Source organism: Plasmodium sp. gorilla clade G2 (genome assembly GCF_900097015.1).
Source record: "Plasmodium sp. gorilla clade G2 genome assembly, chromosome: 9".
NCBI classification, from domain to species: domain Eukaryota; phylum Apicomplexa; class Aconoidasida; order Haemosporida; family Plasmodiidae; genus Plasmodium; species Plasmodium adleri (nom. inval.).
In genome coordinates this window covers 304,319-320,000 of record NC_041701.1, presented here as the reverse complement: position 1 = coordinate 320,000, position 15,682 = coordinate 304,319, and the positions used below count along the sequence as shown (strand labels likewise).

General features: G+C 17.1%; 6 protein-coding genes across 6 annotated transcripts; 4 read left to right on the top strand and 2 right to left on the bottom strand.

Moving 5' to 3' along the window:
- Positions 1-919: 919 nt before the first annotated feature.
- Positions 920-2,421, top strand: PADL01_0907200 (P1 nuclease, putative; the record flags this gene model as incomplete). The annotated part of the gene is made up of 3 exons (XM_028681738.1): positions 920-1,982; positions 2,108-2,196; positions 2,323-2,421. 3 exons carry the CDS (start codon positions 920-922, stop codon positions 2,419-2,421), a joined length of 1,251 nt encoding a protein of 416 aa, XP_028538086.1.
- Positions 2,422-3,486: 1,065 nt separating this feature from the next.
- PADL01_0907100 (peptide deformylase) lies at positions 3,487-4,353 on the top strand (the record flags this gene model as incomplete). Its single annotated transcript, XM_028681737.1, has 2 exons — positions 3,487-3,756; positions 3,898-4,353. The coding sequence occupies 2 exons, from the start codon at positions 3,487-3,489 to the stop codon at positions 4,351-4,353; spliced, it is 726 nt and encodes a 241-aa protein (XP_028538085.1).
- A 301-nt stretch (positions 4,354-4,654) lies between these two features.
- PADL01_0907000 (apicoplast ribosomal protein L35 precursor, putative) lies at positions 4,655-5,230 on the bottom strand (the record flags this gene model as incomplete). Its single annotated transcript, XM_028681735.1, has 1 exon — positions 4,655-5,230. One exon carries the CDS (start codon positions 5,228-5,230, stop codon positions 4,655-4,657), a length of 576 nt encoding a protein of 191 aa, XP_028538084.1.
- A 1,701-nt stretch (positions 5,231-6,931) lies between these two features.
- PADL01_0906900 (subunit of proteaseome activator complex, putative) lies at positions 6,932-7,771 on the top strand (the record flags this gene model as incomplete). Its single annotated transcript, XM_028681734.1, has 1 exon — positions 6,932-7,771. The coding sequence occupies one exon, from the start codon at positions 6,932-6,934 to the stop codon at positions 7,769-7,771; it is 840 nt and encodes a 279-aa protein (XP_028538083.1).
- Positions 7,772-8,626: 855 nt separating this feature from the next.
- On the bottom strand, positions 8,627-11,249 carry PADL01_0906800 (translation initiation factor SUI1, putative; the record flags this gene model as incomplete). Its single annotated transcript, XM_028681733.1, has 2 exons — positions 8,627-10,973; positions 11,188-11,249. The coding sequence occupies 2 exons, from the start codon at positions 11,247-11,249 to the stop codon at positions 8,627-8,629; spliced, it is 2,409 nt and encodes an 802-aa protein (XP_028538082.1).
- Positions 11,250-14,177: 2,928 nt separating this feature from the next.
- PADL01_0906700 (conserved Plasmodium protein, unknown function) lies at positions 14,178-15,539 on the top strand (the record flags this gene model as incomplete). The annotated part of the gene is made up of 6 exons (XM_028681732.1): positions 14,178-14,237; positions 14,472-14,577; positions 14,732-14,835; positions 14,957-15,052; positions 15,286-15,378; positions 15,495-15,539. The coding sequence occupies 6 exons, from the start codon at positions 14,178-14,180 to the stop codon at positions 15,537-15,539; spliced, it is 504 nt and encodes a 167-aa protein (XP_028538081.1).
- Between the last annotated feature and the right edge of the window lie 143 nt (positions 15,540-15,682).

The following is a 15,682-nucleotide window of genomic DNA, read 5'->3' as shown; positions in this document are numbered from 1 at the left end:
ATAATTAAGTTACATTTATTTTTAAAAATATTGTAATATATATATAATATATATTTATTATTTTATTTATTTTATTTTATTTATTTATTTTTTTTTTTTTGTATTCCTAATGGATAATATAAAAAAAGGAAATTATAACATGATAAGAAAGATATAAAAATAAAAAATATATATATATAATATATATAGTATATAATTATTTTTAAATAATATTTAAAATATGTATCATATTATTTTATTATATTTTTTTTTTTTTTTATGTATTTAAAAATTAAATTGTAATTAAATAAATAATACACGAAGGTATATATTTATTTGAATATAATATTTATAAGTATATTTTTATATAATTATATTTTATATATATATAGAAAAAAAAAAATATATATATATATATATATATAATTATAATTATGCCAATTAAATTATGTCACAAAATATATATATATATAATAAATTACTTATATGATTAAATAACCGTGTATGTATATTTTTAAACAGATTACTAAATTTATTTTGAGGTACACCTTGATTAATATAATTATTTCACATATAAAATTTATTGAATAATAAAAATATTTATATTATACCTTTTATATATATATATATATATATATATATATATATATATATATTTCTTTATATGTTTTTTCAATATATAAGGCAGAAAAAAAAAAAAAAAAAAAAAAAAAAAAAAAAAAAAAGAGGTATCCGTTCACACATAAATGGATACCATATAAAAGATAACTAAATGTATATATTTTTATGTATATATTTTTATGTATATATATATTTTTTTATGTGTTATTATTACTGTTTACATATAAATATTATTTAAAAAAATATACATACATATATATTATTTATTTATATATATATTTTTATTTATTTATTTATATTTTTCCCTTTTTATCACAAGATGCTTGGCAAGAAAACATTTTGGAGACTAAAAGGTGGTATGTCTGTGGTATCTTTTTTTTGTTTTTTTTTTTCTTTTTTTTTGTTTTTCTTCCTTTTTAATAATAATATAATATTATATGTGGATTGTTTTAACAATGAAGGACATGAGGCTATAGGTATGGTTGCCATGTCTGGTTTAAAGAATGATCAATTATATGAACTGAAGAAATTATTAAATGGTAAAGATATAGTTGATATAGGTAAATGGGGTCATATAGTACATGATAAAATAACTGGTGCTAAGAATATGCATTTTAATTTGCAACAGAATGATTGTAAGAATATAAATTTTGAATGTAAGAATGCTAATGGTTTATGTTTAATAAATTCCATAAAATATTTTTATAATAAATTATTATCCACAACACCTGATACAAAAAAAAATATTATAAATAATAATCTTGATAAAAATGAGAAATTAAAAAAATTCACATTTATATATCCAAGAAATATTAAATTTACAGATTCAGATTCATTAAAATATTTAATATCCTTAATAAGTGATTTACATCAACCATTAAGAATAGGATTTACACATGATAATGGAGGTCAAAATATAAATATTACACATTTTAATGTAGATGGCACTAAAGTTAAAACAAATCTATTTGAATATATGGAAAATGAAATTATAAGTAAAATGATAAATAAATATCAATCTTCATGGTATAGTGGATGGACTCATATAAATCGAATATTTGATGAACATAAAAAAGATGAAGAATTATTTGAAAAATATGGAATAGATGTTATAGATATTTGGGCTAAGCAAATTATAAGTGAATTCTGTTCAGAATTTTATCTTAATAATTATGTAACTCAATTTATGATGAGTAAAGGGGATCAATTACATTTTGATACATCAAACAATATAGATATTTTTTATGATCTCGAGTTTATATTAGAAAGATTAATAAGATTTAATATGTTACGAGCAGGTTCTAGGATATCTATTATATTAAATTATATTTTTTCAAAAAAAAAATTTTCAAATTTCAGAAAAAAATCCGTCTTTGATAAGGGTAAAAGATAAAAAATAAATAAAAATAAATAAATATTATGTATATATTAATATGAAGCAAACAGAATGTTATACACATATATATATGTGTGTGTTATATATATATATATATATTTTTATTTTTAGATTTTCAAGAATCACAAAGATACCATATTGCATCCGCTTATAAGAACAACGCTATTTTTATAAATCTCACAATAATATTTGTCATATTGGTAATATATATAAATATATAAGTGTCTTTATATTTATTTTTTTTTTTTTTTCAATCGAGCAAGAATTATTTTATCCTTTCAATATATATATATATATATGTATATATTTATTTTTTTTTTTCTTAGTTGCTACTATTTTATTTCAATTTTATCATGAAAAGAAGAAATAAAATGCACCTTCCTGATAAAATAGAACATATAGAATTACAAGCAAAATGTAACTAATCATATATGTATATATAAGAAAAAGGGGATATGTAGTACAAATATATTCAGAAGAAATATTTGATATCATATGATAATTATAATTTTAGGTCTTTTACACTCTTACAGAGATAAAAATATATATATATATATATATATATATATATATATATATATATTTATATATCCTTACTAATGATATACAAAAATAACATTGTTTTTTTTGTAACCTTTTTTTGTTTTGTTTACACAAGATTATATTATTTCCTTCTTATATAACTTTATTATATGGTCTGTATAATAAATTTGGATTTTTCTTTCATATATATATATTTTTATTTATTTATTTATTGATTATTCCACGTTTCATTTATCATAAAAATAAAATATATATTAATATATATATTACATATACATTGTATATGGTACTTTTAATTTTTATACCTAATTATTTATGTAACCTTTGTTTTTACATATATATGTATATATTTCCTTTCTTTCTTTTTTTTTTTTTTTTTTGTTAATAATTTAATACCTTTTTAATATTTCTTTATTTTATAACATTTGAAATTGATTCCTTTAAAAAAAAAAAAAAAAAAAAAAAACTTATATCTTTTATTTATATATACTTTTTGTTTTTTTAATATTATTCTTTTTTTCCCCATAAGCCAAAGAACAAACTTCAGGTGCAAAAATAAAATATATATATATCATATATATGGTCACGCAAGAATATCATATTACAATATATTTATTTTTAAATCATAAATATTACATCTTATATATATTTATATTTATTTATATATGTTGTTAATATTTTATATACCTTTTAATAGTATGATCACACATCCATATATATAATAAAAATAAAAAGTATAGCATATTATGATAATTGTATGACTTATTTTGGGGGATAAACTATTATTTCTTTTTTTTTTTTTTTTTTTTAATATAATGCCATAAATAGTATAATATATTTTTCACATGTTTATGAGAAAAAAAAAAAAAATAAGAGAGAGAAGATGATATAATAAAATATAAAAAATATATATAATATATATATAATATATATATATATATAATAATATGTTGATGTACTATTTACTTTTACTTTTTAATATAATAATATGTTGTAATGTTACAAATATTTATGGATATATACAGAATGTTAGATCACATGAAGGATATATAAAAAATTACCAAATAAAAAAATATAATGGTAATATAAAACAAAGGAAGAGAAGCCCTTTATATTTATTAAAAAATGAAAAGGCCGACGTAAAAATTGTTAAGTATCCAGACCCTATATTAAGACGAAGAAGCGAAGAAGTAACAAATTTTGATGACAATCTGAAGGTAATAAGAAAAAAAATATATATATATTTATTTAAATATATATATATATATATATATATGTGCAATATACATATTACAACAAATGTTTTTTTTTTTTTTTTTTTTTTTTTTTTTTTTTTTTTTTTTTTTTCCCCTTTTAAGAGTGTTGTCAGAAAAATGTTTGATATTATGTATGAGAGTAAAGGAATTGGTTTGTCTGCACCACAAGTTAATATAAGCAAACGAATTATTGTATGGAATGCATTATATGAAAAAAGAAAAGAAGAAAACGAACGAATATTTATTAATCCATCTATAGTAGAACAAAGTTTAGTCAAAGTAAAATTAATAGAAGGATGCTTATCATTTCCAGGAATAGAAGGAAAAGTTGAAAGACCTAGTATAGTATCTATATCATATTATGATGTAAATGGATGTAAACATTTAAAAATTTTGAAAGGTATACATGCTAGAATATTTCAACATGAATTTGATCATCTTAATGGTGTCTTATTTATTGATAAATTAACACAAATGGAAAAAAAAAAAGTTAGAGCAAAACTTAATGAGCTAATTAGGGATTATAAAAATACTCACTCGGAAGAGCCAGCCATATAAGAACAAAAAGGAATAAACAATTAAAACATATAAATATAAATATATATATATTGTATATATTTATGTATATATTTATGTATGTACATTTTTTGTGGTGACAAATATTATTATTTTTTTTTTTTAAAAGATAATTTAAAATAATTTTCATTATTATCATAATAATGTTTCACAATGTTATAAAAAAATAATATAACGTATGAAAAAATATAATCACAAAAAAAAAAAATATATATATATATATATATATAATATAATAATATGCATAAATAAACATATATTATATCCCATTCAAATTTATTATTCACTTAAAAATAACACTTTTATATTTTTTTTCAATACGTCCAGAATCTATAGTTGTAGTTTTTCTCAATGAAGCTTTATTTGAAGATGTTTTTTTTCTCAACATATGATTTCTTCCTGGTTTCTTTCTTATAAGTTTACCATTTTTTGTTAATTTAAATCTTTTGGCAATTGATTTATTCGTTTTAGGTTTTATATTTGTACACCCACGAACATGTAATATAAAATCGCTTTTTTGGTTTTCTTTTTTTTTTTTTTTTATGATATTATTATAAGTATGATTTATATAGAAATATTTTATTTCCTTCAAAAAATTGTTATTTGGAAATAAAACCAACTGTTGAGGAATAATATTATTGTGTAAACTATGTTTTTTTCTTATCATATTATTATATATGTTCATTTTTTTATTTATATTATCTTTTTCTTTTTTTTTCATATTAAATTTTATATTTGCATATATATTCATTTCTCCTATCTTATTAATACATTTTACTTTATTCATTTTATATTTTATAGCATATGTATAGCTTGGAATAAAAATAAACATGAACAACTTAAACAAGAGACACTTCATAATTTTTTTTTTTTCATAACATGTAACATTTTTTTTTTGTGAATCTAGCACATGAAAAAATAAAATAAAATAAAATAAAATAAAATAAAACATATACATATATTTATATATATATATATATATATATATATATATTTTTTATTATTTATTTTTTTTTTTTCCCTTACAGCTTCAATTCCTTTACAATTGGTCTAGATTTTTTTCTTTATATTAACATCTTCGTTGACACAAAAAAAAAATAATTAAATATAAAAAACAGATTTAATTATTACATATATATATTATATATATATATATAATTATTTTATCTTTGTCCAAATTTTTATATTATTTATATAAATGTTATTCCAAACGTTCAACCAATATTTTTTCTGGCACATAATCGTTTTAAATAATTAAATAATTCAAACATAAATATATATTATATATGATAAGTATATAATGTTTTTATTTCAAAAATAAAATTATTCCATTTTTTTCTCTCTTAAAAAAAAGGACAAAATAAATATATATATATATATATATAATATTATATCTTTATTTTTTTTTTTTTTTTTTTTTTTATATATTTCCCATTTGGAATACAAAAATGATTTAGTATTTCTTTTATGTACATATAATATAATATATATATATATATAATATATTATTAATATAATTGTTATTTAAAGTATATATTTTTTTATGCTTTATGATACATACTATATAATTACATGTACATATATAATAACTAAACTACAATATATTTATTTGTAATATTTTACATATTAAATATTATATATAATATAATATATACAAAAAAAAAAAAAAAAAAATAAAATAAATAAAAAAGGTAATATATATATATATATTTTTTTTAATTTTTAATTTTTTTTTTCAATTTTAAGGTTATTTATATTTATGCCATACTTTTCATTATTTACTCCTGATTTTTTTTTTTTTTTTTTTTTTTTTTTTTTCAAATCCGTCATCTCATAATTTATTTATAATAATATATATATATTATTATATATATATAAGTATAAATATTTATAATTTAATTGTATTTAAATGTTTATCTATATATATATATATATATATATATATATATATTTTAAAAGAACGATTTAATTTTTATTTTATATAAATAAATACTATATAATATATAATATTTTTCAGAATTATATAAAAAAATATATATTTTTGTATATTCTCAGAAAAAAGGAAGAAAAAAAAAAAAAAAAAAAAAGAAATCTCCAAAAAAATATATAAGGAGAAAACCATTTAAAAATTTTATATTTATGCATACGAATTTTTTTTCCTTTTTTTTTATGTAGATAATATCGTTTTAATTATATATATATATATATAAATACATAAATATATATAATATATATATATATATATATTTATTTTAATTAGTTGTTGGATGGTTTGATACATTGTTTTCATTTGAATTGTATATAAATATGTGTGAGAAATCTAAAAATAAATGAAATTAATAAATTCCAAATTTTTATGAAAGAACAAAATATATACAGTTGCTGAATAAAACTACTATATTATAATAAAAAGGAAATAGATATATAAATATAATAATATATAAAATATATATTGTAATAAGAGCTGAAAATTAAAATTTTTTTTTTTTTTTTTTTTAAAACCCAACTAATTATATTAATATATATTATATATATATATTTATTTATTTATTTATAAAGGATGGAAGCTTATTTAAACAAAATTGATAAAATTGAACCGGTCGATCAAAAAATAAAAGAAGAATATAATAAATTTAAATATGATATAACAAAACAAGCTATTGAATCATTAAGAGAAAGAATACCAAAACGAATAATATTTTTTAATAATTTAGTCAATGTAAATTCAGAACCTGGTAGTATATTAAATGTTAATGACTTAGATGGTATTTCATATAAATATAAAATAAATAAAATTGAAGAGAATGTAAGAAAAAAGCATAAGGGTACTAATTCTAGTGATTTTGATGAAAGAGAGAAAAAAAAAGATTCTTTAGATGGTAATATAAAACATTTCTCAAATAATGAAGATAGTAAATTAATTATTGATGATAAAGTTTTATATACACATTATGTTCCATCACATAAACAAATATATTTAGAACTGGAGAAAATAAAAACATATGCTTCTGAACTTATAGAAATTATAGGAAATATTAAATTATGGATACAATTAAATGTACCAAGAATTGAAGATGGTAATAATTTTGGTGTTGGTATACAAGAAGAAGCTATACAAGAATTAGCAAGGGTTGAAGAAAGTGCATTTAATTTATATGATGCTATAGTTAAATATTATATGGAAAGAGCAAAAATATCTACTAAAGTATTGAAATATCCCAATGTCTCAGATTATCAAGAAGCTGTTAGAGAATTAGATGAAAAGGAATGGATACATATCAAAATTACTATTGTAGATATGAGAAATAATTATATTATGTTATATGACCTTCTCTATAAAAATTGGGAAAAGGTCGTTAAACCAAAAAATGAAGACGCACATCACAGAATGACATTTTGATAAAGTACAAAAAGGTTTATATATGAAAATATATACATATATATATATATATATATATATATATAGTGTGATGTAACTATCATTATATTTTTCAAAATAAAAGAAAAAATATATATATGCACCTAAGATATATATATGTATTTAGTTGTTAATTTTATTTTTTAAATAAAGCTTATTATTTTTAAGAGAAAATAAATAAATATATATATATATATATATATATATATATATATATATGTTGATATTTTTAAATATATTTTCCCCATTTTCCATAATTTTTATATTTTCTATATATTTATATATTATTTTTTTTTATTTTTATTTTTTCTTTTTTTTTTTTTTTTTTTTTTTTTTTTTTTTTTATTTATTTATATATATAGCGTTTGTTACTATTTGGATATATATATATATATATTATATATATGTGCATACCATTTTATGGAATAACAATATTTATTTTTTAATTGCAAACTTTAATCTCCCAATGTATGTTTTCAAATTAAAAATAATATTATTTTTTAAAATGTTAATATAATAAAAAATGAATAAAGATATATCATATTGAATAAAGACGAATTATATAAAAGCGTATACATTTTTAAAAAAAATAAAATATATACATATTATATGTTATGTTATCAATACAAGGATGAAAAAAAATATATATATATATATATATATATATATATACATGTATATATAAACATTAATATATTTATATATATGTGTTATTCTTTGTGTAAATACGAAACGTTTACCCCATATATTATTACAACAAGCTATATGGAAAAAAAAATTTAACAGTATATACATTTATATAATGTAATTCTTGTCTTATTTATTTATTTATTTATTTTATCCTTTTGTATTTAAGACGATATATTTTCTTGGAAGATTATAATTATTAATTAAAATATTATATATTTGATTCACTACATTTCCTTGTACCAAAACTTCTTCTTTTTTGGTTGATGGGGAAATTACTATTGAACATGAACAAGCTAGCTGTTTTTGTAAATGTTCAGAAAATTTATTAAGATCTAAATGAAATAAATATAAATTCGTAATATGAGTAACATATTTTTTCCCTTTCATTCTTGCAACAGAATAAATATGAATCGAAGGACAAACTCCTTTAGTAATTTTAATTGGGTCAATATCAAAATTAGCATTAGGTTTTATAATAGCATAACATGGTTGTTGTAAAGATATGAATTGATTGAGTATTGTTTCGTATGGTACCATATTGGAACTTTCCTGTACGTTCATAATATTTTTTAATTCCTCATTTAATATTACATATCCCTTCAAATTATTAATATTATTATTATTTTCTTTACATTGTAATTTGTTTAATTTTATATAACTTTTTAATATATCTTTCAATTGATTTATATTAAAATAAGAACTTTTATCAACCTTATTTTCAATTGATTGTATAATATTTAATGTTTTATTAGAAGGCATATAGAACTCTAATACCTGAGCCCCTTTATTAGTTGAATTATTAATAGGTGTTTTATTTATTTTATTTTTATTTTCATTTATATTTAAATTTGTTTGTTCATTTTCAATATCATACTTTTTTTTTAATTCAACATTTATAGGTTCATAAGATTTATATAATGCATGTTGTCTCTCAATATTTACAATAGATATAATATTTCTGTTTTCTTTAATTTTTAATAATTTCATTTTTGAATAATGCTGTATAAATTTCATTAATTTTTTATAACTTGATTTTTTAACATCCATATCAAGATGGATAATATTTTTTTTTATTTGGTCTATTATATCAATAGATATATTATTCATATTATTTAATTCTTCTAGGAACTTTTTATTCAAATGTATATACACACATTCTTTAGTCATTTTACTATAAATACCAGAAACTTCCATTGGTAAATTCTCATCAGGTATTGTATATAAAGATTCTAATAATAAATATGACAGCAATAAATCTTGTTGTTGAGTGTTAAGTTCAAAGTTTTTTTTGTTATCATTCATATTATTATCATTTGTTTCATTTTCTTTTATGTTATCATCTTTTATTTCTTCATTATGTTCATTTATAGGTAATATATTTTTTTCATAATTTAAATTATTATTATCATGCTTACAGTTTATTATATCATCTTGTTCTAATATTTCACTACATTCATTTGAATTTAAATTTGTTTCTATACCATTTAAATCCGTTTGACACTCTTTTTTTTCATTTATTTGTTTGTCTGATAATATATTTGTTTTATTTATTTCTTGATCACTTTGAGCATTATTTATTTTATTCTCTATTTTTTCCGTATTATTATTACTATGTAATAAGGATGATGTATCTTTTTTGTTTTTATTATTATTTATATCTAATATAACATTAAAGTGTTTATAGAAATTTTCCAAATACCTTACATTTGATACACTTTTATTATTACCTTTGTTTGATTCATCCTTATTTGTTGACGTGTCATTCTTATTATTACATTTGCCTTCAGAATTGTTCAACATTTTTTCATCATTATTATTATTATTATTTTCATTATCACTACCCCAACCAAACTCGTTATTATTTTTATTTTGTTCTTTTTCCTTGTTTTGTTTTACTTTTACATTGGTATTTGTCTTCTTTCCTTTGTCTTCTTTATATATTCTGAAACTATAAAAATCATCTACAACCTCTTCCACAGAATCTATTAATTTAATTTTAAAACTATTATGTGGTACATTTTGTGGACCCAACTTCCATATCTCATCATTAAATATATGTACTAATTTTAAACACTTGCCTTTTAAATCATAAAACATTTTATTATTATTGTATTCTATGGCACAATCGCCAACAGCAAATAAATAGGGGTTATTAAATACTCGAACTCCCCATATACATCCTTCTTTCATCTTATCAGTGTTATCAATTTCTTTGCATATACCTGGGATCATTAAATCAGCACCCCTCATTAAAAATTCAGACGCAGGGGGATATATAACAAAACAAGGAATCATTTTCGGAAATTTCCATAACGTATAAACAGTAGGATAAATAACGTTGTTAATACTGAATAATACGGGAATATTTTTCGAAAAATATATTACAATCTTTGTTTTTTGTACTTTACAAAAGGTCGTATCTTCTTTATCTAAAATTTCATCGATATCTTCTTCTTTTTCGATATAAAATGTTGATTTTAGTGTTATGGCTAGTCTGCAAAGGTAAAAAAAAAAAAAAAAAAAAAAAAATATGAACAATACAGGAAATTTTTATTAAATTGACAAAAGCTAGTTAAAATATGAAATATTATTTAAATATATAAATATATATATATATATATATATATATATATATATGTGACTATACATTTAAATATTATATTTAATATATATATATTATATATGTTTTCCATTTTATGTAAAGTTACTTTTTTCTATCTTTGCTTCCAAGAAGATTTTTATTTACTAAGGTTACTTTATTTTTAAACATTTTTATAAATAATATATATTCAAATAAGTTTATATATAAATGATCTGTTTTATTTTTGCTTTATTCGTGTGGAATATAAAAAAGATGCAATAAAAAATCAAGACGATTCTTTTATATTTTAATGTTATTTATATATAACATAAATTTTGTGTATTAACAAAACATATAAAATTAAAATAAAATAAGAAATATATATTTATCTGATATAAAATAAAATAACAAATATAAATTTTATCCTTTCAAAAAAATTTGTAGTCTACATATATACAACAATGTTGGAATGTATATATATATATATATAAAATATATATTTTTCTATTCCAATATGATATAATATTATATATATAAAAATATGTAAATTATTTATATATATAAAAATAATTTTTTTTTTTTTTTTCTTTTTTTTCTGGTGTTAACATAAAAGAAAGAATATATAATTATAGAGAAGAAAATAAAAATAAAACAATTTTAAATTGATAAAAGAAAATATTATATATATATATTATATATAATTATATTATGTATAATACTATTATAAAGATATATATAATGTATAAAAAAAAAAATACATATTCTTATATTATATATTTTATTTTTATATATTTCATATTTCAGAAAAAGCAAGCATATAAAAAATACTACTTATATATTTATATAATATAGAATAATTATTATACAAATATTAAAAAATATAAATGCAGTTATGTTATTTTATCATATTTTTTTCATAATTTTATAGTTAGTGTATTTAATATGCATATCCTCAAGATAATGTAATAAAGTATATTCTCTTAAAAAATAATACATCTCAATAATTTGCGTTATTTTTGCCTATATATGAAAATTTTTTTTTATCATTATAAAATTGAGAAAAAAAAATAATAACAGAATCTTTCTTGATGATACAAAAATAAAAAAATGCGATAAGAAAGAAAAAAAATTATTTATTAATATTAATATTAATATTAATATATATTTATTAATTCGTGATAATGTTATAATTAAAAGAAAAGAAAAATTATAATGAAATATAAAAATTATGGAATAATATATTTTTTTATGTATAATATGAAAAAAGGAAAAAAAATAAAGTACAAACATATTATTAAATATATATATAAAAGTTTATTATTTTTTATGTATAATTTTTACGTTTTATTAAAATAATTGATAAAAAAATAAAACAGAAACTCTTACAAGAACATAAATTTTTTTTTTTTTTTTTTTTTTTTTTTTTTTTTTTTTTTTTTGTTTCTATAACTGTACAAATTAAAATATAAATATGTAGATAATTTTTTAAATCTTATTATTTTTTTTACTATCTTTTTTTTTTCCATAAAAAATTTGATAAGAATGGACAGCATTAATATTATATAAGGATATTAATATTTTAAAGGAGCATATATATTTTTGTTATATTTTTTTAATTCGTTATATTTTAGTTTCCAATATATAATTGGTTAAGATAATATATTTTTAAGCTTATAAATATATTGATATTATTTTTCTTATGTACGTATATGTTTTATTTTTTATAATCAGGAATATTTAGACATTCTTTAAATTTCAATAAAAGAATCATAAAATATGTTATATATATAATTATATATATAATTTTTTTTTTTTTTTTTTTTTGTTTGAAGTCTTATAATTGCGATGAATAATAATATTTGAAAGATATATTGCTCAATATAAAAAAAAAATATATATATATTTATTTAAATGTACAAGTTTATATTATTCCCATTACATTTTCTTTTGCTAGTTTTCAATACAAAATAATTTTTAAATTTATGAGTTTTAATTGAAATTATAAAATTTGTAATATATATATATATATATATATGTATATAATATATTGTAATATTATATATAATTAATAAAATATTTATATATTTATATAATTGTATGTTGTTTTTTTTTTTTTTTTTTTAGCCGTGTGCGCTACAGTGTATTTATGATAAATAAAATATTTTTTAAAAAAAAGGAAAAAATATAAATTATCATATGAATGGTAAAAAAAAAAAAAAAAAAAAAGTGGAAAATAAATATACAAGTGCACAATATTTTTATTATTTTCAATATGTAATAAAATTTTGAAAAAAAAAAATATAATTTCCTTAAAAATAGTAAAATATGATATTGTGTCCGCAAAATAGAAATTTCGTAAAATATTAAAATATATAATATATTTATAGGGTTAATATGTGAAATTGTTTTGTTTTCTTTTTATTTTTTTTTTATATAAATAGGATATGTTAAAAAATAATAAAATAATAATAACAAATAAAGAATAACATACTGAAAGGGAAATAAATAAATAAATAAATATATATATATATATATATATATATATGTAGACTTTATATGTTATAATTTCCATTTTATTTTGTTAATATATGTATTTTTTTTTATTTGATTAAAATGGGAAAATTATTCTCTATATATAAAATTGTTAAGTTATAATATATATATTTATATTTGCATATTCTTATAATTATAACTTTAATTTTATATATCTATAAATGTTATATTATTACAAATATATATTATATAAGTTACTTTTCTTGGTCAATTAAAAGGGGAAAAAATATAAAACAAATGCATATATATAATTAATATATTTTAATTTGTTAAATAATTAAAAGACAAATAAATCAAAAAAAAAATAATATTTTAGAGTGTGTAAAATATACATAGGCTTAAAAATAAAAAAGATATACATATATATATATATATATATATATATATTTAAGCATATGTATATTTTTCTTATATTAATTTGATAGTAAATACATTTTGAAGTCCTCACAAAAATATATACCTCAACAAGAACATATTAATTGTAATATTATATAGATATATATTACATATTTTTCATAACTTATCTGTATTATATTTTTTTTCCTTTCATAGCTCGATAAGAAGATGTCACCAAAAAATTATTCTCGAAGAGCAGTTTCAAAGCTTCTGAATTGTTTATCAGAGGTATATATTTGAAAGTTTATTATACTGTTGAAGAAACATAAAAAAATAGCAGAATATAAATATATATTTATGTATAGATATCTTTTACAATAATTTGAAATTTAAAAGAAAGATTTTTTTTTTAATATATTTTAATGGAATATATTTAACGTGTAATATATATATATATATATATATATATATATATATATATATATTTATTTATTTATTTATTTATTTTTATTTTATTTTAAGGAAATTGAAAAGCAGCAACCAAAAAATGTCATTCATTTTATGGTAGATTTTTTGTGCAAAAATTATGGGTCGCACTTAAGAGGTTTTGCTCATGTTTGGGATGTTGGTTAGATAAATAAAAAAAAAAAAAGAAAAAAAAAAAAAAAAAGAAGAAAAAAAATGATAATTAAAATTTTTATGTGTATGTAATATATATATAATTATATATATATATATATATATATATATATATATATATATGTATGCTTTAATTTTATTAGATATTGAATTGGAAAAGGAAAAAAAATTAGTCATTGAATTTTTTAAGAGTCAAAAATTAACAACCGAAATTGCTAAACATTTTATCAACGTTGGATTTGATAGTGTACGTTAAAAGTTAATACTTAGGATATTTTAGTATACATAAATAAAAACATATACATATATGTATATATATATATGTCCATATATATGTCTTTTTTTTTTTTTTTTTTTTTTTTTTTTAGATGGAATCCTTACTATATTTAAATGTCCACATTTTAGATGACATTGAAAAATTTAATAAGGTGAATTGGCTACCTGGGCATAAAATAAGATTACAGGTGTGAAGAAGGAAATTATATGTTACATATATATATATATATATATATATATATATATATATATACATATATATATATATATTTGATGTTCTTAAATATTTAGCATACACATTTTTATTTAGTTAGTGTAATTCTTTTATATTATATACTTTTATTATTCCTTTTTATGTGCGAATTTATTTTATTTTATATTATTTACTTTTTTTTTTTTTATTTTTTTTTTTTATCCTTAGCAAATGTTTTCAAATATCGATGAAAACGTTAAAAAGTTTTATATGGAATATGAAGAGGGAGCAAAGAATAATTTGGAATATAATTGTATAAGGGTAAATGAAAGAAATGGACAACTAGACGGCATATATTAAAAATGACATATATTGAATATGTACATATATATATATATTTATTTATTTATTTGTTTGTTTTATTTTTTTTAATTTAGCAACAAGCCAATTACACACTTCCTCCACCATATGAACACTTTTGAATCGATAAAAAAAAAAAAAATTATAATAATAAGTAAAATTAAAATAAAATAAAATAATATAAAAACAAGGCAGCATGAATAAGTTTATCGAATTATTTATTACAGATGAACGATCAAAATGAAATTAAGTTCATTGGAGGGTT